Genomic DNA, 24691 nt, shown 5'->3' with positions numbered 1-24691 from the left:
AAAGGGTGTAAGGGTTTGTGTGAATCTAGCCTGAGACTCGTGGGAGATGATGATCACTCAGCTTTCCCGGTTTGAACGTATCTCAGGCTAACCCTGCATAAAGTTCAGGTGTCTGCACAGGGTGGACACCCACATAGCACCATTCACAAATCAGGGCGTGATACCAGGTCGGTGAGCCGACATTAAGAATAGCAGCACATTGTGTGAATTTCCAGTTTATCAGTCTTAATCTCCTCCCTTCGCAAGGTGTAATATGCCTCCTTCCTATAGCTTGTCAAACAGGAATCGTCCTCCGGAGACTAGCAGCTCTGCCTGCAGACACACTTGGCCAAGAATTGACTTGTTCTGATCAGCCGCCGAGCCAAAGTCTTCACAGGTAAGTTACCACCTGCACATGTCATATTCTTCTGAGCGGTCTTCAGTCTTTGGATTCTTCTTTGGGGTCTTAAGGGGTCAACGCGTAAATCGTGATTGTGGTGAAGGGGTTAACTTTTGACGTCTCAATTATTTAAGTTCCCGGCTGTTACAAAGTGCGTGTTCTATAAAGTTTTATTAGCCTATGTCATTCGCTGTTTTATGGCTCTGCTAGGCAGTGGCGGACTTTGATCCTGTTATTTGCAGTCTTTATTAGCTCAAGTTACCCTAGGTTCTATAATATAGAAAGACATTACCGTGATGTACAATATGTATAGTGTTCACGCTTCATGTAAAACACAGTGACCTTGTTAAGAACCCTAATTAACAATATCGTTACCAGATAGGTATGTGGAGATGGAGAGCTGTGTTTGCCAGCTGACGTTTCAATGATAGTCTCAGTTCTGCTACATCAGCCAAGCCAAGGTCTTAAGAAGATCATTTTTACCGTAAACCAAGAGGGAAGAAGTAAAAATAGACACTATACAGGCCAATGTGTCATCCCTTGTAGAGATTTCTGGCTTGGATTTCTAGGTGTATGCAAAATATGTCACCAGCTGAGAAACAAGTGGAACTTGTTTGGTCCTTAGAACTACAGAGGATAGAAAAGTTCTAGAATGTCACGGTCTCCATGAGCCAAATCTTTCTCCTTTAAGCTGAGTAGGCAAAGAGTCTTGAAAGCAAATTAGGAGTCAGAGGACAACCAACGCCAGTCACCTGGTCCTCAGAACTCTAGAGTAGGAAGGTACGAGAAGGAGTAGCGGAAGAAGGTGGCTGTCCGAATATTGGTGAGAAGGGCTCAGGACTAGAGATGAGTGAGTAGTGTTCGATCGAGTAGGTATTCGATCGAATACTACGGTATTCAAAATACTTGTACTCAATCGAGTACCACTTGCTATTCGAATGGAAAAGTTCTATGCAGAACCCGCATTGATTGGCCGAATGCTACACAGTCGGCCAATCAACGCTGGTTCTTCTCCTACCTTTGGAAGTCTTTTCTGTGCAGCTTCCCCGCGGCGTCTTCCGGCTCTTCATTCACTCTGCCAGGCTTGTAGTGCGGACATGCGCAGTCGGCTCTGCCCAGGCCCAATGCCTGGCAAAGTGAATTCAGAGCCGGAAGACGCCGCGGGGACACTGCACGGAGAAGACTTCTCGGAGTATCCAGCACCTCACTCGTGGACTTGGTAAGTGTAATTTGATCGAATGTTGCCTATCCCTGAAACGAGCATTTTCCCCCCATAGACTATAATAGGATTCGATATCGAACATTTTACTGTTCACTCATCTCTACTCAGGACGTGAGCTAGAAGAGTCCAACCTGAAGGGTTGTCATCTGCAAGTTCTCACTTCAAATTATCGAAGCTTCAGAGACAAACACAATATGGGTACATGAGCAAACATTTACAGAGACAGGATAAGGAAGGAATTAAACTCTAGGATATAAGTATCACACCCTGGCTTTGAGTCTTTTATGAGGTACGTTGGATCAATGCCTGATGATCATTTGGCAAGGGTAGCAGGATGTCTCGTAAGTAATCAGCAAAAACTGAGGGTGGAGGACAAAGGATAAAGGATTGTAGTTGTATATTGGAGGTGGGGAACTGTGAACTTGTCAAGTGATTATCATCCTGGTGACGTGTGTTGGTGCAATGAACTCTTCCATCAGGTGTATTTGCGACAACGTCTGGTGACCATTTGTGAAGAGTAGCATGGACACTTTTCTACTGACATTCTTTGATGGTGTTCGGAGGAGAGGTCTCAAAATTGGTCTACGGAAAATTTGGAGCATAGACAGGAACACCATTTTAGGTGAATTATAGAGGCATCAGGAATAATCTGAAATATATCTATCAAGTAGGATTGAATTGGGGTGAATCGTTATGTCTTGAAGGCCAACCAAAACTCCAGTGGGTTCTAGAAACAGAAACTATCTAGCGATGAAAGAGGGTGGTAGCCCCTGTACCATCTAAAATGTGCCTACTTACCTTGGTTGGATTTCGGCAGTCGGAAAATATGGAAAGTTTTTGATGACTATGAGGCTCTAGCCTGGAACACATCGGAGAGAACATCCTCACCAGTTAATATATCCACAAATGTGGGCGAGGCAATGGTGTGGCTGCAACATTAAAGCCTTGATGTGTCGAGACAACATTTTAAGCATGTACAGAACAGAGTTAGAAATGTCATCTACAAGCTCGGAGAAATGTTGCCCAAAATTATTTTTCTGGTGTTGGAAATTATTGATGATAGTCAAGGAATGAACACTGAGAGATAACGTTTCTTCTGTGTGACCATGGCTGAATGTGTAAGTCTTGGTGACTGATCGATCTACGGTGGCCCAACATTTTAGGTAGCAGAGATATAAAGACACTGGGACTTGGGCAGACATAGCATACATGCAGCCTAGGTATTTGCCCAGGGGCCCAGTGGGTAAGGGTACACTGTCGACCTAATAATGGCTTCCTAATCTCTACTAGATTGCATGCAAGTGGTTGAAATAATGAATTTCATAGCACCCCATGCCTCCATGCCTGATGGATTGTTATGGGTCAAGAGGAGCATGTTGTCTACTTACGGAGACCGCCATATTGGTGTAGGGAAACTTGAATGCTTTCCTTCCCTTGGGAATTTTGTGAAAAGATCTACAAGTCGGTTCTCCTTGATGGAAAAAAGGAAAACTGCACCTCTAGCGCCACCTATGGTAAGGTAGCTGTATGATGTGCCTATAGGATGGCCCATATATTGTTCATGCAGAGGGTCCATCCGATAGCTACAATATTGAGCAAAATAAAGCAAATTAGAGGGGTATTCCCATAACTCTTGTTCAGCAGCCTGCAAGGCTCTGTGCTCTCTTCATTTCCTGGATTTCTCAGCACATTGGTGGGCGGGCTTTCACTTGCTCTGCTATGTTTGCAGTAATGAGGGATTGGTTGTAAATGCATTACCACAGTATAAAGCTGATGTGCAAACTGATGTAGCAGAGCTGGATTTGAGTCAGCTTGCATTACATACAGAGGTAATGGACTCCCTATCTCAGCCCTTATCAGCTAAATTCAATTAAACCAACTGATAAGTGGAAAAGCTGAAGATAGACAGCACAGTAATCCCGGAGCTCTCACCTCCCCCCTCCCCTATCTGAGGAGCTCCGTTGCTTGTCAGCCCCTCCATCCCCCCCTGAGAGCAGGCAGCTACATCACTTGGGAAATGAGCAGATAAGCCCAGTGGCCATAGAAACGCAGTGTCAACAATGAAGTGAATAATTAAGACAGTGGCCAGACAAAGCAGTTTTGATAAAGCAATGCATTTAGGAAAAGTCTTAAATCCACATAAACTAGCAGTATAGATGGGATGCTTTTCATGGGACAACCCCTTTAAGAAAAAAGAAATCTAAATTCCATCAATATTTGGTGTGACCATTGCCGTTTGGAGGAAGTGATGATACGGCCCCCACAGATATAGCCCTGATCTCAACATCATCCAGTCTGTCTGGGATGACATGAAGAGACAGAAGGATTGGAGCAAGCCTACATCCACAGAAGATCTGTGCTTAGTTCTCCAAGATAGCGGGTACAACCTCCCTGCCGAGTTCTGCCGAACTGTCTGCAAGTACCGAGAAGAATTGATGAAAGGCAAAGGTCACACCAAGTTCTAATGGGATTTATAGTTTTCTTTCTTCATTCACTTAATTTTGTTAATTGACAAAAATAAACTATTAACCCTTCTATTACTGATAGTATTCTTTCTGTGGAGTATTTTTCATAGTGCTAATTGCTGATATTCAAGAAAAAAAGTCTCATCTAAAATTGACCATTCAGTGTTTTATAGGTGTGCGCTATATGTTATATTATATTATAGGATATATGTGAGCTGCCCTAAGTCTTCAGGAAACCATTGTTATTAAAAGGTAACTCAAGCAGTTTTCCGATTCAGGAACTGCAAATAGACTTTGAACATTTCGTATATTACCTAGGTGACAGCACCGATGGATCGCTGGCTAAATTGATTTAATACACCTTTGTCCTAGAGATTTGTCTGTGTTGCTCTCCTTCCGGGGCAAATTGGAGATCATTGTTTTGGCCAATACTGACAAATGTAATTATTTCTACCATACCATCTGGGAGCAGGACATGAAGGTAGGAGAGAAGCTGAGCTCTGTGATATATAGGTTATATGATAGAGGAGAGAAGCTGAGCTCTGTGATATATAGGGTTATAGGATAGAGGAGAGAAGCTGAGCTCTGTGATATATAGGTTATATGATAGAGGAGAGAAGCTGAGCTCTGTGATATATAGGGTTATATGATAGAGGAGAGAAGCTGAGCTCTGTGATATATAGGGTTATATGATAGAGGAGAGAAGCTGAGCTCTGTGATATATAGGTTATATGATATAGGAGAGAAGCTGAGCTCTGTGATATATAGGGTTATATGATAGAGGAGAGAAGCTGAGCTCTGTGATATACAGGGTTATATGATAGAGGAGAGAAGCTGAGCTCTGTGATATATAGGGTTATAGGATAGAGGAGAGAAGCTGAGCTCTGTGATATATATGTTATATGATAGAGGAGAGAAGCTGAGCTCTGTGATATATAGGTTATGTGATAGAGGAGAGAAGCTGAGCTCTGTGATATATAGGTTATATGATAGAGGAGAGAAGCTGAGATCTGTGATATATAGGGTTATATGATAGAAGAGAGAAGCTGAGCTCTGTGATATATAGGTTATATGATAGAGGAGAGAAGCTGAGCTCTGTGATATATAGGTTATGTGATAGAGGAGAGAAGCTGAGCTCTGTGATATATAGGTTATATGAGAGAGGAGAGAAGCTGAGCTCTGTGATATATAGGGTTATAGGATAAAGGAGGGAAGCTGAGCTCTGTGATATATAGGTTATATGATAGAGGAGAGAAGCTGAGCTCTGTGATATATAGGTTATATGAGAGAGGAGAGAAGCTGAGGTCTGTGATATATAGGGTTATAGGATAAAGGAGAGAAGCTGAGCTCTGTGATATATAGGTTATATGATAGAGGAGAGAAACTGAGATCTGTGATATATAGGGTTATATGATAGAGGAGAGAAGCTGAGCTCTGTGATATATAGGGTTATATAATAGAGGAGAGAAACTGAGCTCTGTGATATATAGGGTTATATAATAGAGGAGAGAAGCTGAGCTCTGTGATATATAGGGGTATATGATAGAGGAGAGAAACTGAGCTCTGTGATATATAGGGTTATATGATAGAGGAGAGAAGCTGAGCTCTGTGATATATAGGTTATATGATAGAGGAGAGAAGCTGAGCTCTGTGATATATAGGGATATATGATAGAGGAGAGGAGCTGAGCTCTGTGATATATAGGGTTATATGATAGAGGAGAGAAGCTGAGCTCTGTGATATATAGCGTTATATGATAGAGGAGAGAAGCTGAGCTCTGTGATATATAGCGTTATATGATAGAGGAGAGAAGCTGAGCTCTGTGATATATAGGGTTATATGATAGAGGAGAGGAGCTGAGCTCTGTGATATATAGGGTTATATGATAGAGGAGAGAAGCTGAGCTCTGTGATATATAGGTTATATGAGAGAGGAGAGAAGCTGAGCTCTGTGATATATAGGGTTATAGGATAAAGGAGAGAAGCTGAGCTCTGTGAAATATAGGGTTATATGATAAAGGAGAGAAGCTGAGCTCTGTGATATATAGGGTTATATGATAGAGGAGAGAAGCTGAACTCTGTGATATGTAGGGTTATATGATAGAGAAGAGAAGCTGAGCTCTGTGATTATATAGGGTTATAGGATATAGGGAAGAAGCTGAGCTCTGTGATATATAGGGTTATATGATAGAGGAGAGAAGCTGAGCTCTGTGATATATAGGTTATAGGATAGAGGAGAGAAGCTGCGCTCTGTGATATATAGGGTTGTAGGATAGAGGAGACAAGCTGAGCTCTGTATATATAGGGTTATATGATAGAGTAGAGAAGCTGAGATCTGTGATATATATGTTATATGATAGAGGAGAGAAGCTGAGCTCTGTGATATATAGGTTATGTGATAGAGGAGAGAAGCTGAGCTCTGTGATATATAGGTTATATGATAGAGGAGAGAAGCTGAGATCTGTGATATATAGGTTATGTGATAGAGGAGAGAAGCTGAGCTCTGTGATCTATAGGTTATATGAGAGAGGAGAGAAGCTGAGCTCTGTGATATATAGGGTTATAGGATAAAGGAGGGAAGCTGAGCTCTGTGATATATAGGTTATATGATAGAGGAGAGAAGCTGAGCTCTGTGATATATAGGTTATATGAGAGAGGAGAGAAGCTGAGGTCTGTGATATATAGGGTTATAGGATAAAGGAGAGAAGCTGAGCTCTGTGATATATAGGTTATATGATAGAGGAGAGAAACTGAGATCTGTGATATATAGGGTTATATGATAGAGGAGAGAAGCTGAGCTCTGTGATATATAGGTTATATGAGAGAGGAGAGAAGCTGAGCTCTGTGATATATAGGGTTATATGATAGAGGAGAGAGGCTGAGCTCTGTGATATATAGGGTTATATGATAGAGAAGAGAAGCTGAGCTATGTGATATATAGGTTATATGATAGAAGAGAGAAGCTGAGCTCTGTGATATATAGGTTATATGATAGAGGAGAGAAGCTGAGCTCTGTGATATATAGGTTATGTGATAGAGGAGAGAAGCTGAGCTCTGTGATATATAGGTTATATGAGAGAGGAGAGAAGCTGAGCTCTGTGATATATAGGGTTATAGGATAAAGGAGGGAAGCTGAGCTCTGTGATATATAGGTTATATGATAGAGGAGAGAAGCTGAGCTCTGTGATATATAGGTTATATGAGAGAGGAGAGAAGCTGAGGTCTGTGATATATAGGGTTATAGGATAAAGGAGAGAAGCTGAGCTCTGTGATATATAGGTTATATGATAGAGGAGAGAAACTGAGATCTGTGATATATAGGGTTATATGATAGAGGAGAGAAGCTGAGCTCTGTGATATATAGGATTATATGATAGAGGAGAGAAGCTGAGCTCTGTGATATATAGGTTATATGAGAGAGGAGAGAAGCTGAGCTCTGTGATATATAGGGTTATATGATAGAGGAGAGAAGCTGAGCTCTGTGATATATAGGTTGTATGATAGAGGAGAGAAGCTGAGCTCTGTGATATATAGGGTTATAGGATAAAGGAGAGAAGCTGAGCTCTGTGATATATAGATTATATGATAGAGGAGAGAAGCTGAGCTCTGTGATATATAGGATTATATGATAGAGGAGAGAAGCTGAGCTCTGTGATATATAGGGTTATAGGATAAAGGAGAGAAGCTGAGCTCTGTGATATATAGATTATATGATAGAGGAGAGAAGCTGAGCTCTGTGATATATAGGATTATATGATAGAGGAGAGAAGCTGAGCTCTGTGATATATAGGATTATATGATAGAGGAGAGAAGCTGAGCTCTGTGATATATAGATTATATGATAGAGGAGAGAAGCTGAGCTCTGTGATATATAGATTATATGATAGAGGAGAGAAGCTGAGCTCTGTGATATAGAGTAGATTTAATCCTGACAAGCAGACATGTTGAGCACTGCTTACTGTGTACTCTGTATGGGTCAAGAAGGGTATTGTGTCTCAGTGAACAGACTGCTGTATCAACATAGGGAGACTCAGCGGCCATCTATATTCTTCTAGGAAAAGGAAAATATGCAAATTAATTTTAGTAGTTTGAAAAAGAAAAAACTTCCTCTAGCCCCATCTATGGGAAGGGAACTAATTTGTAGACCGTTTCTCTTTTGATCTAGTCAACCAGTACCTGCTCTGCAATGATAAGGGACAGGAACAATGATTTGGTTATACACCTAATCCAAGTTCCTTATAAAGGTGATACTATGGTTTCCAAATATGTCTCTGTTATACAGCTTTAGCTTTAGAGCCCTGTTTTCATGTAAATCAATGCTTTATTCCTATGCAGATGAGGGGAAGAGAGTTTTTGGGGAGTATATTAGCTTGCCTGCACTTCGGTCTCAACACCATGAAAATGGGGCTCCAAAGCGAAGTAACAGTGACATATTTGGAAACCGTAGAAGATACTGGGATTAGGTTTCTAACAAATATACTACATCAGATACTGATTCCTAGGAAGCTACTTTTTAATAGGTGGCGCTAGAGGAATGTTTTTTTTCTAAGTAGGAAAACCATTTTGTGTAGTATAAGCACACTGATACAGGGAGAGACGTCCATCACTATGTGAGTGGGTCAGCAGGACTCTCACTGTCTCTCCTAGGAGTCCTGTCAGGGTTCAGTCTGCGTTTTGCTCAGATATCCTGTTCCAAATCATATAAACGTCTATATCACCGAGCTCAGCTTCTTTCTATTATATCCTGCTCTCATTCCAGAGGTCAGATCCACATCTATCTGGTATTTATGGCATAAACTATGTATATGCCATAAATTCCGGAGATGGGAAATATCCCTTTAAGGATGGGACTCTTGAGTAGTGGGTAGTGTTATCTTTAGGTTGTAGTAGCATTCATTTTAAACTTTGCTTGCTGCTCTGGACTGGATGATAATACTATACCTATACAGAGGGTGAATAACCCCCCTCTAGATCTTTGGGGCAAATCCTTCTACTTATGCAGGTAACCAAACTGGTCTAAAGAGTCTTATAGGTCAGGCAGTGGTTAAGGGTTAAGCCAATAAGTTTCTATACTGGAGACAAAAGCTAGAGACATACCATCCTGCACGGTAGCTCTGCTGGTTTCAGTATAAAAATGGTGGAATCGCAACATACACTAGATAGACTCTATTCTAGTCTATGAGGTCATGGATAACCACTGTGTTAACGGTCCAGCTCTCCATCGTTTGGATTGAACGAATGACAGACCGCCCAGACGGTGTGACCCCAGCCTTACTTCTACTGACTGTCCATGGCTGTCAGCCATTTATTACAGAGTCAGAGATTGGTTGTAGAAACATAGAGAAGTTGGAGTAGGTGGTTTGTCCTGCCAACTCCACAGTCCTGATTTTGACAGCTGAACTTGGGGGCTGTACCATCTCTGAACCTCCGGTGTACTCGTATAGTTTCCACGACTTTATTTCCATTCAGTTTGCAGGAAAGTGTTGTATCTGCGTCAGATAGATGACCCTAGGGTATATTGAGCAATACATCTGTTGAAATGTTAGTTTAGGTTGGTGACTGTGTACACAGCTTGGCAGGGTCCTGTAAAAACGGAAAATCAGAAGTGACCTGTAGTCAAAAAGATCAGTGAAGATGATGATTTGCAGTGTTGGAAGTGGAACAAATGTCCTTAGAACTTTTTCAGGCTATTATTATTCTCTATATGGACAGTAGATGTTGGATTTCGTCACGAGTAGTATTCGATCGAATACCTTGCCGCCATAGGAATGCGTGCAAGCGGCCGAACACCAGGGGGTTAAGCGCATTAAATATTCAATGCATTCGGCCGCTTACATGCATTCCTATGGCGGTGAGGCATTCGATCGAATACTACTGGCTCATCTCTAGTCACGAGGATGAAGTAGACCATGTTATATGAATTATTTGATACCAAATTGTATCAACTTAGACACTTGACTCCAAAATTGGTGTAAAGGTGAAAAATGGTCCACCAATAATTCCGGTGCCCCTAAGTTCAGCCTATCACTCCACCAAGACGAGGAACCGGACCCCTGTTCTTGGGACTGGTGGATATCTGAGTGGTCGACTTCACCAATCATGAAGTTATCCCCTACCCTATCGATAGGGGATAACTTCTAAAGTTTTAAGCCCCTCCTTCTAAATTGGTCCCCCAAGGAAATGAAACAGATCGACAGATTAACCCTCCGTTTTTTCCTCGGTAAGACTACTACTGGCGAACCATATAGACCAGATTATCTCCTGTTTACTTCTAGAATTCTCTCCTAGGTTTAGCATCCCGTTAATGTGAATTTCTATAGACATTATTTAGCTTCAGCTTCGGTGAACCCGAGTGCATGAAATTTCTGATCCTTCCTAAACGACTACTTTGTACTTGAGGAAAAATGTTAAAAGAATTTTTAGCAGCCACAGATTTAACAATTTCCCATGTGGCATTATCTGAGCAAAAGCGGAGAACATCACAGCAGAGACTTCCTAAGCCAACTACGGGAGCCGAGTTCCTGAAGCTCATTTGTACACCGTAATTCCCAGGTGTTGCGGGGACTTTGAAGCACTGGCACAGCCGTATATTTTCTGTATTAACACAGAAAAATTACGCATTATGTGTGCGGAAAAAATATTTATATAAAAAATAAAACTTCTTAAATAGTCCCTCGAGGACCCAACTCTCAAAGGCTCTTTGGAGACTCCTGACAGATGGTGCGTAGTCTCAGATAAAGTTGTATTACAGTCATCCGGGAAGACTAACTCTCATTCTCACCTTAAGAAGAGAAGTATACAAGTGTTAATTGTATTAACAATTAATGAAACAGCAGCGGATATTTTCTAGAAGATGTAATACAGATGTGTAGATAGAGTCAACCTAAGTATTTTATGGATGTTCCCTCTCCTTTACTTGTACTTTTTGCTCCTCCTCTTCCCCTCCCACAGCATACAGTCTTACAAAGCTGTGGCTGAAGCTGCATCTCCTTCCCACCCCCTCCTGTCCAAACATAGCAGATTTTTTATGGCATTTATTTACTAGAGTACCTACCAAGTCTAGTACTCATATTCTGATGTGGATGAGTAGTTTGAAGTGCTGTAGATCTGCACTATTGTCATGTAATTGGGTTAATCTTCAGATTTTTTATTCTGAAGTGTGGATATTTTTCTTTTCTTTTTTTTTTTTTTTTAATGTAGATTGTGAGCCCCATATAGGTATCACAATGTACTTTTTTTTCCCTATCAGTATGTCTTTGTAGAGGAAAGCCACGCAAACACGGGGAGAACATACAAACTCCTTACAGATGTTGTTCCTGGCGGGATTCGAACCCAGGACTCCAGCGCTGCAAGGCTAACCACTGAGCCACCATGTTGCCCCTAAGAAGTGTGGATCTTTTTCTATAGCATGTGGACACGGTTGTGGAAATTGCACTCACATGCCAGTGATACGTATGGCCATCAGATTTGATGGAATCTGTGCCAGAATCTGTGTTGAGTTCAGTGACCCAGATTTCTATTTTGGTAATTGTTAGACACTGGCATAAACATGGTGCATAGTTGGCGCAACTTGGCAAAAGGTGGCACACCTTGGTGTATCTCGTACGGGCTAAAAAAAATTGATTCGTAAAACAGAGAAAAAAGGGGCATGGTGCAATGCACCCAGATGCACCAAAAACACACCAAAATTATGTCAGAAAGATCTCCCTCCACATAAGCCAACTAAACATTGGCATAAACATAGACTAGCCAGGGGTAGGGAACGTACGGCTCTCCAGCTGTTGCAAAACTACAACTCCCAGCATGCATACTTGCTCTGCTGTTCTTGGAACTCCCATGGAAGTGAATGGAGCATGATGGGAGTTGTAGTTTCACAGCTGCTGGCAAGCCAAACGTTCCCTACCCCTGGACGAGAGAGTCTGAAGATAAAGATACATCAAATTCAACATTCTGCTTCTGTGATAAATCAGGCGTATTCTCAGACTGTCTATTTGTGATGTCTCACTATTAATAAATCTAGGCCAACATTAAAGCTGGTCCAGATAGACTTGCCCTTTCCTAAGAATCACAATTCTAGCTCTGCAAAGCAGGAAAGTCAAGTTTTAAGGTAATTGTGGGACAATGCCTGGAGAAGATGTCATGTGTCACGTACGTGTCGTGTGTCTGGCATGCTTGAAGGGAATGTATCATGAGAAAATGACCTATTGTTTAAAACAAGTTAAATGTATTTTTAAAGAATTTTTGGTGATGTTTTTTTATTTTCCATGTTATTATCTATATTTTTTTAAAAAAAAAAAATGACCAAAAATTCTATGGTTCCAACTCTTGCCACTAAGCCTAAATAATCTGTGATTGCCTATATCCTGGAGATGGACCATGGGTCATAGATACAGAAGCAGACCCTATTGACTTCTACTGAAGATTTTTCTAGGCTTGTTCTGTGACCTGCTTGCGGAGAGGTCAATGAGAGGGGGAGTAGATAAGCAGTAGAAGCTATTCTTAACTGCTCGATTCTCTGTCTTATCTACATACACACATATATATATAGAGAGAGAGAGAGAGAGATGAGCGAACACTGTTCGGATCAGCCGATCCGAACAGCACTCTCCCATAGAAATTAATGGAAGCACCTGTGATGCAGACTTTGCCGGCGGCCGGCCACTTAACCCCCTGCGTGCCAGCCGCTTCCATTCATTTCTATAGGAGCGTGCTGTGAGCGTGCTGTTCCGACCAGTGTTCGCTCATCTCTCTCTCTCTCTCTCTCTCTCTCTCTCTCTCATATATATATATATATATATATATATATATATATATATATATATATATATATATATGTGATAGCGTGTTGATAAATGGGGTGGCTGCTGAAAAGAAATTTCTTACAGAAAATGGGAAGTGTCAGCATATTATCTGGCTTAGTGGTCAGAATCAGAACTGGATTTTTTGCAAATATACATATAATATCATGGAATATAGTGCAAGGATGCAAATATAGGAGTATATGGAGTGCTTACAGTTCTGTATGGAGTCACAGGGCAGGGCCTGTCACCTTAGGCATGGCTACGTCGGGTGCTTGATGTCTTAGGGGCACATTATATATAACACAAGTTCATGTCTAACCCATAGACATCACTGGTATCAAGATGACTTAACTCCTCCTAGTCTTAAAGAGGACCTGTCACCTGGTCTGAAAAGTCCAATAACGTGTATAATCTGATTGGCGCCACAACCCTGAACTCGGTGCTTTGTTTGTCCAAATCTGTTGAGTTATTCCAAAGATATAAGCCCTTTTAGTTCTATTGTAAATTAGAGTGTACAATGGGCGGTAACACTGTATGCTGTACGACACCTAGAGACCCCTCCCTCAGAGAAATTACATTGTTACCACCCACTTTTATATTGTCAATGAAAAAGGGGCTTATATCTTTGGAATAGCCGAATTTTGTATGTAAACAAAACATGAAAATGCTCAGTGTAACAGCGCCGATCAGATGACATATGTCATTGGGCTTTTTAGACCTGGTGACTGGTCCTCTTTAAGATACCTATACACACATAATAGGTTGTTGGACAGAAAGCCCAACTGAACTCCACCTTACACGTGCACACTTGACCAAGCTGGGTCCATGGACACCCCCTTTAAATATGGCGGCCTATCTGCTTTCGAAAAAGATCCGAATCCGGATAACTTTGGCTTATTGATGGTTCAGGGGTGGTTTAAGGTAACGACCAGCAAATCCTAAGGGACAAGGGTATTTTTTTCGTAGACTATCTGATCTACTTATAGAGCATTACCACTACTTATTAACAACTATTAGCCATTGGTGAAAGCCATCAAATTAATCTTTTAATTAAAGTTTTAATTAATTGGAGCAACAGGAAAACTTCTTTGTGAAATCCGGTTACGTTTCATCCCAGTTAGTAAATTAATCCTCAATATAATCAAAGTTTTTGGAGTTCCTTTTTTTTTCTCCCTTTTAATTACGCTCGAATAGCTTTCACCTTCATTAGCCTGGAGGAGGAGTGGTCTATGTGATATTAGTCAGCCACTTTAATTAATTCCATAATTAGAGCTGGATTTAGAATGGGCCGTCCGCTCCCAATACTAAAAGCTTTTAATTACAGAACTGGTCATGTATGTATGGAGCTGATAAACATGGCGTATAATTATCTGTTCTTAGGCTGATTGAAGAGGTAACCCAGATCTCCTGGCATCGTGCCCCTTTATGTACAAGTAAATAGACATCCTCCCGCGGCCAGTCATGTGTAACTGTTTCATCTCTACCTTCAGCTTCAGACAACTGTTTCTTACTTTGCTCCGAGGGGCTTATTGGACGTGGACATGGAGCAGGTCTGGACACCCAAGGCATGGGTTATACACTGTCTACCAATAAGCATTTGGGCACCCAGTAAAGTTCGGTGGAGGTGGAGTTATGGTCTGGGGGTGTTTCTCCTGGTATGGACCCTTGGTCCCAGTGCAACGCCAACACCTATTGTACTATTTTAGATAACAGTGTGCTTCCTACATTATGGCGGCTCTATGGGTTGTACCAATGTTACTTCCAGGATGACAACGCCAGCTGTCATGTAGTGAGGTCTACCATGGCTTAATACAGTGACAATCAGGTTAACCGACTGCACTGGCCTGCCCAGAGCCCAGACTTGAACCTTATCGATTATCTCTGGGAGGAGTTTGATGGCCGAACTAAGGAGTGTAGCAGCTGTCCAAAATCGATGAAAGAACTTACCTGTCTTCTCCAAGTCAAATGGAATAAAATACCAGTAGCCGTCATACAAGGACTTGTGGAAAGCCCCGGAGGGTTGAGGCTGTAATTGCCACTCGGACCTCAGGTGTCCAAATATTTATTGGTAGACAGTGTGTACCATGTGTCCCGAGACTGCCTAGACAGATCATCTGAACATGAAAATTGGTACAACCTTATGTCATTATATAGGACTGTCTTATAATCTCAGTGCCACCAACACATTGGGCATCTAAGCCTTTCTTTCCTATGAGGAATAACCCCTTGATCCCACCATTAAGCCTTTAATGCAGGGGTCCTCAAACTGCGGCCCGCGGGCCACATGCGGCTCGCCAAGCACTTCTGTCTGGCCCCACCGACAACGCCGGCAGGCGTGCACTTATAATGAAGCTCCTGGGGAGCTCGGGCCAGGCCATGGAGCGCACTTCACTTTATCTATTGGAGGGCACCGCTCCTGATGTCTATGCGACCTGCTCTGCCTCAGGCCCACTGTTTGAAAAGTTTGAGGACCCCTGCTTTAATGGATAAGTAGGGTGCGCCAATGACATGACATTTTGACCCAAACTTCATGACGTCCGTGTGCCCCATGTCACCACTGAGGTACCAGCGGTGACCCCGAGGCATGTGATGTCAGAGAAGACAACAAGAACCTAAAGACTGGATAACCAGTGGTGAAGGTACCAGTGGGTTTTTGTTTCTTTTTCCACACCTCCTCTGGGCCTCTGCTTATTATTACAATGATTCATGGGTGATTAACCCGACTCATGACAAACCAGTTGACTCATTTCTAACCGATCGTGTCCTAATGACACACAGAACCGATCCTTAATCTGTCCGCCATGTAACTCTGGGCAGAATATTGTCAATGACAATGTGGCAATGGTTTGACTTGCCAACTAGAATCCTACGTCATCCTGTGTTACGTCTGTTCTTTTATATGTCTGACATGTTTTATGAATTGCTCATTTATGTTATTGCATAATTCACGTCAACCTGACCCAACCCTTGTTAACATATATCTTATTCGCAGTGAAGCCCAACCTAGAGGCACTTCAAAGAGTTGCAATTTTTTTTTCAACTCTATTCGAGCCCTTGGCCTCAGATTGGTCCATACCCTGTGCTTTTTTTGGATGATCCCCAGTATAGTATACCATATACTACCTAAATAATACCATCATGCAGTATTAAAATAACACTCCCCCACCAATGACCTAGAGCGCCATCTGTTGTAGAGATTTGAGTTCCCTCGAGCATCTGCCTTTCCATAGGCAAGAAATTTGGGTTCCCTTCAATAATGACAAGCAGTGCACCCTTTGCAACCATGCCAACCAAGGCCATCCTGTGAACAAGGTTGCCACCATCTCAGGGCTTGGATTCTACCATTATTTGGGGTTTTCCCACAAGCATAGCCATATTTGCATTCAAGACAATTAACAGTTAAACATTTTTGCAAATCTACATTATATTTTTTGGAAAGTTTTAAAGATTCTCTATCCTTTAGAGATGAGCGAGTAGTATTCGATCAAATACCTCGCTCCCATAGGAATGCGTGTAAGCGGCCGAACACCAAGGTGTTAAGCGCAGTGAATAGTCGATGCATTTAACCCCTTGGTGTTCGGCCGTTTACACGCATTCCTATGGGAGCGAGGAATTCGATCGAAAACTACTCGCTCCTCTCTACTAACCATCTTAGTGGTGACAGTCTCGTGTTTTGAATGGTTTCCAAAGCATATAACCATGAATACAGGAACTTTCTAAGGCCTGAACTTGTCAGAAACCCAGCCAAGATTTCTTTATTGTAGATAGGTTATCGGACAAAAACATTACATGTAGGATAAGATAACCCGGACACAATAAGGAAATCATGAGAGTTCCTGCATTCATGGTCATATGCTTTGGCAACCTTTCAAGACAAAATACTCTCATTGCTAAGATGGTTAGAGAACCTATATATATATATATATATGCAATGGTAGTGAAAGAGTCCATGACGATCCCAAGGTAGACCTCAGAAGGGCAAATCGCAGCGTTTATCTCCCGTGGGGCCCCGGCCTAAGAAATGGTCAGAATTACTAATGAAGTGACTGCGATAGGGGGATAATTTATTCACGAACCCATAAGCACACAATGAGTTTATGTAATTGTTAAAGGATACAGAAAAAAATCTGGCAGGACTTATATATTTTTACTAACTGGTTATCATCTGTAATGATATGCATTATAGGGGAATGACCATCGAACATTTATATTATCATTCTTTTTACAGGTCCTTATAAATTAGGAACTCCAGTCCTGTCTATTCCGTCTGCTGGAGAACTATGAGGTGTATAGGTAAGATGTATTACAGTTTTTCCAAATGCTACCTATGTCTAGGATACACATTATGAAACCCTAACGTTCACAAAAGTGGCAGATAGATGCAATTTTTATAACGGCAGTCGAAGGCATCTTATCTGCATATTGCATTGTCTCTCCTGCATTGTCTGTCCTGCATTGTCTGTCCTGCATTGTCTCTCTTGCATTGTCTCTCCTGCATTGTCTCTCCTGCATTGTCTCTCTTGCATTGTCTCTCTTGCATTGTCTCTCTTGCATTGTCTCTCTTGCATTGTCTCTCCTGCATTGTCTCTCCTGCATTGTCTCTCCTGCATATTGCATTGTCTCTCCTGCATTATCTCTCCTGCATTATCTCTCCAGCATTGTCTCTCCTGCATTGTCTCTCCTGCATTGTCTCTCCTGCATTGTCTGTATCTCCTGCATTGTTTCTCCTGCATTGTCTCTCCTGCATTGTCTCTCCTGCATCTTGCATTGTCTCTCCTGCATTGTCTCTCCTGCATTGTCTCTCCTGCATTGTCTCTCCTTCATCGTCTCTCCTGCATTGTCTCTCCTGCATTGTCTCTCCTGCATTGTCTGTCTCTCCTGCATTGTCTCTCCTGCATTGTCTGTCTCTCCTGCATTGTCTCTCCTGCATTGTCTGTCTCTCCTGCATTGTCTCTCTCCTGCATTGTCTCTCTCCTGCATTGTCTCTCCTGCATTGCCTACTAAAACTTCAAACACTTTGTTTCGGAATCCTGATCCGTTTCGGATCAAACAAATTCAATACAAACCAGAAGTGACATTATTATACCTCAGACCGCAGAGTCTAATAGATGGAGGCCCAGTTGAGGTGTAAAAAATAATAACCACTCCCTTCCCTTCCCTCTTTTGGGCCTCCTCATGGCATTTGGCGCTCTCTCTTGGTTTCTTCGATGACATCATGTGTCCGAGGTTAGGCCCGCTTCACATCTGCTTTCGGTATTCCGTTCGGGGAGTCTGCATGGGGACCCACCAAACGGAATACCAGATGCATTGAGAAGCGTTGACCTCATGAAAGCACCCGGACCCCATAGACTGTAATGGAGTCCGTGTGTTTTTCGCGTGGTGTCCGCATGAGTCATGTGGAGAGAAATGTACTGTTTGTACTACTTTCCTCTACGCAAGACTTATGCGGACACCGCGTGGAAAACATATGGACCCCATTATAAATATGGGGTCCATGTGCTTTCACTGCTCATCGCTTGTCAATGCATTTGGTATTTTGTTCGGGGGTCCGAAATGGAAAACCGAATGCAGATGTGAACCAGGCCTTACATAGCTCTGTATACTGAAATATAAAAAAAGAAGTTACAGGTGTCACAATATGGTAATTTTAAAGAAATGTTATTGTTTTTCAAAATTTTGAAAGGTATTGAAAAATTTTAAAAATCTATAATTCTGGTATTATCGTGAAATATAAAAATAGGGCTATTGTGTCTTTTCCCTGTCCCATCCCATTATGAATCTTTCAGTACGTTGGACAGAATATTAAATGGCGCCATTATGAAGTACAATTCGTCCCCCCAAAAAATAAACCCACATGCTTAAGACAGAAATATTTTAAAAGTTTAAGATTTTTGGAAGGCAGGGGGTATACAATGAAGACACAGGAATGGAAGACACAAGGGGTTAAACAAGGCTCCCATTCCTGGACCATTGCCTTGTTCTAATACAATATGCAAAGGAGAACAAGCAAAACTAAACACTCCTGTGGTTGCAGCTGGAGCACAAAGAAATCCATGTTTTTGTAATGCAAAGAAGGAAGCTGCGAGTAGTGAATAGAGTCCAAGCCTTGTGTACACATAGTCCGATCAAACGTCTTGCGTGCATACCACTTATGAAAAAGTTAGTACAGATTGTACCAGGATTTTAAAAAGATTCTAAAAGATCGAATAAAAAAGCTGCAAATGGTCAAAATTGCCGGACGCTTCTGAATTCTGGTCGTATTATTTGTATCCATTTGGCCACATTGAGCAGCTAGATGACGAGTAAAGGGAGAGCGGATAAAATGACGTCTGTATACCTGAATTTAATGCTGAAATATCCGTCTGTACTTAAACTATCCCGTCTCTTCTTGTCTCAGCCGTTGTACGGATCCTGCTGATCGTGTGTACGCTGCTGACAACATGGTATTTTGCAGAACAGATATTCACCTCGAAATGGGAAACAAAATCCTTAAGAAATATATTTGGTAAGTAAGTCCTAAAGCATTTATACCGCATATACCCCAAACAGCTATAACGTGACAGCCACCTGCCTAATATTATATAGGCCAACCTTACCAGCAAAACAGGTCTGACCCATTGTTTTCTTTTCCTATCAGTATGTCTTTGTAGAATGGGAGGAAATCCATGCAGACATGGAGAGAACATACAAACTCCTTGCAGCTGTTGTTCCTGGCGGGATTCGAACCCAGGACTCCAGTGCTGCAAGGCTGCAGTGCTAACCACTGAGCCACCGTGTTGCCCCCTCTAGCGAATTTTTTTCAGCTAGCGGAAATAAAATGTGACGTGACCTATCTTCTTTTTTTTATGTAGATTGTGAGCCCCACATAGAGCTCACAATGTACATTATTCCCTATCAGTATGTCTTTGGAACATGGGGTGGAAATCCACGCAAACACGGGGAAGACATACAAATTCCTTGCAGATGGTTTTTTGCCCTTGGTGGGAGTTGAACACCAGGACTCCAGCGCTGCAAGGCTGCAGTGCTAACCACTGAGCCACCGCGTGGCCCTACATGACCTATCTTCAGGCGGATTCCGCGACTGCGTCAGCCACGGCGTCTGCGGCTCAAGACTCATTAGACCCATTCATCCAGGCCTAATCAGAACAGTATGGCGCGGCTAGCAGCATGAAAAAGCCAGTGTCGGAAAAGAAAGAGAAATTTCCTCTTCCTTTTCCGCCATGTGAACGAGGCCTAACGTTGGTTCTGGTGGAGCTAGAAATATGAGCTTTAAAGTGTTAATGTAATTTTTTCTTTTTTTGTTTTTCAGATAGTGGGTTGAATAAGCAAAAAGGTGAGTATGTCATGTGACCTCTGTACTAATAACACTTATGTATACTCCTCTTCCCTCACCGCTTCTGGGTTACCTCCTGGGGTCCAGCTCTCTCTTGATCCTCTTCCAGTCTCTTCGATGACATCATGACACTCGGCATGCCCCATGTGATTGCTAAGGTCCAATCACAGGCCTCAGCAGTGCGCACCAAAGAGGCTTGAAGAAATTGAGAGAGCTGCGTGCCGCAAGGAGACCCAGAAGAGGAGAGAGAAGGAGAGTATACCTTTTTGTTATATTTTTACACCTCCACCTATTATACTCCAGGGACAGCATAGACCCCAGAGTATAAGGGCTAGTTCACACGGGCACCAAGGGGGCGGATCATGGCGCGAAATCCACGTCATAATCCGCCCCCTCACAATGGTGGTCTATGTAGACTGCCAGGCTACTTTTTTCCGTGAGCGGAGAAGCGGGCTGCCCTTTCTTCAGGCGGCTTCCACGGCTCGTTCAGCCGCAGCGTCCACCTGGCGGCAGCAACCTCCGGAGTTGGCCCATTCATTTGAGCCTGCTCCAGAGGGGGAAGCCACGACGGTCAGAAGCCATGACAGTCGTGGCAGGCGGGTTTTGACCCGAGAGTGACACAGCTCCCCGCATCACTCTCGGTGCCAAAATCCGCCATACTGCCCCTGTGTGAACTTAGCCTAATAACTTTACTTCAGGTTCTTGGGGGGCAAAACATTTGGAAAAATTGTGTTGAATGCAGTTTAATCCAAACCAGTTCGCTCATCTCCACTAATGGCAAGTGCAAGTGGCGGTAAAAATGTCACAAACCACCCATTGTGTAGAAACCAACTTCTGTCACAATGTGGAAGTGAGAGGGGGTGTTTTGGTTGTCTGTCTACCCCTTCCCTTGCCCCCAATGACAGCTGTCTTCAGTCAGTGACAGTGCTCCCAATGCCTACCCCTATTGCCTTTAGTCCCCTTCCAATCAGCCACAATGCCCTCAGTAATAGCCACAACCACCCAACAGAATATTTTTGGCTTGTACTTCATGTCCACAGACTGGACCACAGACAAGACATTTCTAACATAAGTGCCTTATCCCCTCCATGTTGTATATTTCAGTTGAGAAAAAACCCCATAGAAAATGTGGAAACGAAAAAGAATGCCCACAAGATTACTTTGCCTTTAGGATGATTAGCGGAGCAGCCAATGTCGTCGGCCCGTCCATCTGCCTGGACGACAATATGTAAGTGTGTACCATGTGGGTTCATGTGTTTTTATACTTTGTAGAAGGAACCATTGGCAGTCATTGTCAATACAGAAAGAGGTGTAAATGGAAGCTTCTGAGTCCTAGCACGAAATCTATAATGGGGGTCCACTTACCATGTGCGATCTATAATACTAGAAAATTTTATGTTGTAGAGAGATTTCTGGGCTAAATGGGCTCAGGAGGTTTCAGAAGCCGTGTCATTTGTCCCATAACCTGTTTGCTTTGTACATTATTGGGGTCCAGACCAAGGATGTGACCTGTCTGAAGTTATTGATGACACCATTGGCTAATTTCAGTGGAATACACCTTTAAGAATTTTTGTACATGTAGGCTAAACTGGTTGGACAATAGACCTATAGACAATGGGTAGAGAAGTACAGAAGTGAATTGTGCCCTCTGATATCTCATCTCTCTTCCTTGTCCGTTGGTGAGTCACGAATAATCATTCCCGGAACCTAATAAGGTTTTCTGAGGATTTAATTTTGCAACGTGGCCAATAACCCGTAATGTGGATTTCAGTGAGATAGAGTTACACATCTGGGTTTACCAGCTACTGTATGTGTAAATATGTCGCTGTAATGGCATGTTGTGAAACTCTCTGATCTCTACTTGGGACGTATTTATTAGGGGTGATAGGGACAGGGGTTTCATATATCAGTATAAAAAAAATGTTCGAAAAGTCAACATTTTTGCATTTTCTGGCTTTAGACATGTGTGCAATAAATAGGGTTGAGTTGATCTTGACTTTTTAGGATCGATTTTGAAATCCAATTTCCGATCATTTTTCATTCGAACCCGATCTCGATCCCAATTCCGATCCCAATGCAAGTCAATGGAATTTTTTTGCTAATCGGAGGTCGGACTTTAAAAACAATCCTATTCACTATACAGCATGGAATCTAACAATTGAACGCCTTAATTGTTAGAATCCACGCTGTGTAGTGATTTTTTTTCAATCAATAAGTAGCCAGAGGATTTTTTTTAATCCTCTGGCTACTTAGTCCCCCTGGTGTCCACTTACCTCCAGAGATGGCTGGTCCGGTGCCCGGTGTTCTCGTTCTTCTTCGTCTCGCTGCCCCCTGCCTCCCAGGTTAGGAGAGTGTGGGTGGGTGGAGAGTGTGGGTGGGTACTTGGAGGGGAGACGTCACGTCTCCCCGCCCTGTACCCGCCCAAACTCTCCTAAGCCACAAGCTCCGCCTTCTTCCTAGCTCTTTAACACTAACCTTTGAGGCGGGGGCAGAAAGGCGAAGAAGAACGAGAACACCGGGCACCGGACCAGCCATCTCTGCAGGTAAGTAGCTACTAGTGATGTTAGCTAGTCTCCCGTTAGAATGAATGGACGCAGACGGTGTGCAGGGGGTTAAGGCCGTGTGCCGGCTGCTTCCATTCATTCTATGGAACCGCAGCGGAGCCTTCACATTGAGTATACACTACGCTCAGAATGAGCGGAGCGTATACTCAGTGTGAAGGCTAACATTGTTAGCTTTTCCCACAATGCTTGGACAGTAGTAAAGCATTGTGGGAACTAATCACCGATCTCGATCCCACCTAAAAAGATGGTGTTTGGAATTCCGATCGCGATCGTGAAATTTTCTCGATCGCCAATCGGAGTCCGATCTTTTCCGAACACGATCGCTCAACCCTATAAATAAACTAATAGCTTGACTAGCATGTTTCTAGGGTTTAGGGCCCAAACCTACTGACCCCAACCCTATTCTTGGCTCTGTTTGGCATCTGCTGGAGATGAATCCACAACTCATGGTGCACAACTTATATAGAAAACGCCTCGATTTGTTGTATATATGCATTAAAGAAAGGTATAACCTGACATCTATGCTAGTTCCTGATTGGCTTAGATTGCAATTCTGATGCAACGAAGTGCACCTGAACTATTCTGAGGCCGGAACCTTGACTATATCTTCTCGCACTGTATCAAGGTTGGTTAGGTCTAACAGCTTGGAATCTAGACTGTTTAGCTCACGATAGGATGGTCTGAACTGAAAGTCTCTCCCCACTTCTTGTAATCTGAGGAGTCATATGATGTCCAAAGTCCATAAGAGCCAATCATTTATATATTGTTTACACACAGACCAGCTTATCAATAAGATCTAATAGAACCTAGAGGCAAGGGATTGGCTAGAAAGTCAGCTCCCAATTGGGTTGTCTGCTGCTGGATCTTGGGAGCTATTACGCTCGGTTCACATGGCGGAATATGAAGAGAAATTACTCTTCATTTTCCACTACCGTATTTGACCGTGGGATGGACGTGACGTAATGCCAATGCAGGGCATCGTCATTCTGTTGTGGCTTTCCTCTGCTGGTTAAGCCAGATGAATGGGCCTACTCAACAAGGACTCCTGAGCCATGAAATCCGTGGATGAATTAGCTCTGGAATCTGCGGAGAGATGAAGCAGGACTCTGATTTTTCCACATCTTGCTGCAATCTCTGTCTTCCATTGACAACCACTCACAGATTTGGCAATGGATTCCACTCCCTGTATCTGTGGCAGATTCCGCCCTCAATCTGCCTCTGAATCTGCCACAGATTCAGGGAGTGGAATCCACTCCCAAATCTGTGGCAGATTCTTCCTTGTGAGCGTTCCTTTATTGTTTCCGAGCCTGGGATCACTGGAGGTTCCTCTAGGATTTTGGTGGCCGGTCTAACCCTGTGGTCCTATTGTAAGCACATTCATTCCATACCATGGATCAGATCCCTGTTCTTTAGAATGTTAATATTTCAGAACGGTCCCACAGTGGTTTCAAGACTTCAACCACGTTACTCAATGAAATAAGAGTTGCTGAATTCTGTGAGAGATTTCCATTAAAAAAGTCAGTGCTTAACCCTATTGGAGGTTCAGGCCAATGATGTGACTTGTTTTATATTGTTGATGACCCTATTGGATATTTTTAGTGGAATACACCTTTAAGAAAACTTTTCATATATTAAATTGGTTTGGACACTAGACAATGGACACAAATCCTTGGTTTTAGACGTGTTTATTGTTCCAAGGTATGTTTGTGTTTTACACAAGAGATAATGAGATGTATCCTCACCCGCAGACAACGTCTTATTGTCTTCTAGTCCTTTTGTGGGTCTTGCATAATCATCATGACCTGAACCTCATGAGGTTTTCAGAAGCGTTCATTTTGCAAAGTGACCCAATTATTTAATGAAAGAAAATTAAACAACCTGGTTTAGTTGAAGAATCTTAGTGGTTTTACGTAAGCATGGTAACACCG

General features: G+C 42.6%; 1 protein-coding gene across 1 annotated transcript in view; it reads left to right on the top strand.

The window, feature by feature from the left end:
* Positions 1–286: 286 nt before the first annotated feature.
* The window catches only part of FAM3D (FAM3 metabolism regulating signaling molecule D), a 35193-nt gene continuing 10788 nt past the window's right edge, over positions 287–24691 (top strand). The window contains exons 1-5 of the mRNA XM_075287594.1: positions 287–376; positions 17095–17159; positions 19264–19371; positions 20176–20199; positions 21304–21427. Coding sequence (XP_075143695.1) covers positions 17147–17159; positions 19264–19371; positions 20176–20199; positions 21304–21427 — 269 coding nt within the window. The 5' untranslated portion in view covers positions 287–376; positions 17095–17146. The remainder of the gene's footprint in view (positions 377–17094; positions 17160–19263; positions 19372–20175; positions 20200–21303; positions 21428–24691) is intronic.

The sequence above is a fragment of the Leptodactylus fuscus genome, chromosome 9 (assembly GCF_031893055.1).
Source record: "Leptodactylus fuscus isolate aLepFus1 chromosome 9, aLepFus1.hap2, whole genome shotgun sequence".
In the NCBI taxonomy this organism is placed as follows: Eukaryota; Metazoa; Chordata; class Amphibia; order Anura; family Leptodactylidae; genus Leptodactylus; species Leptodactylus fuscus.
This window is presented reverse-complemented; position numbering and strand designations above follow the sequence as displayed.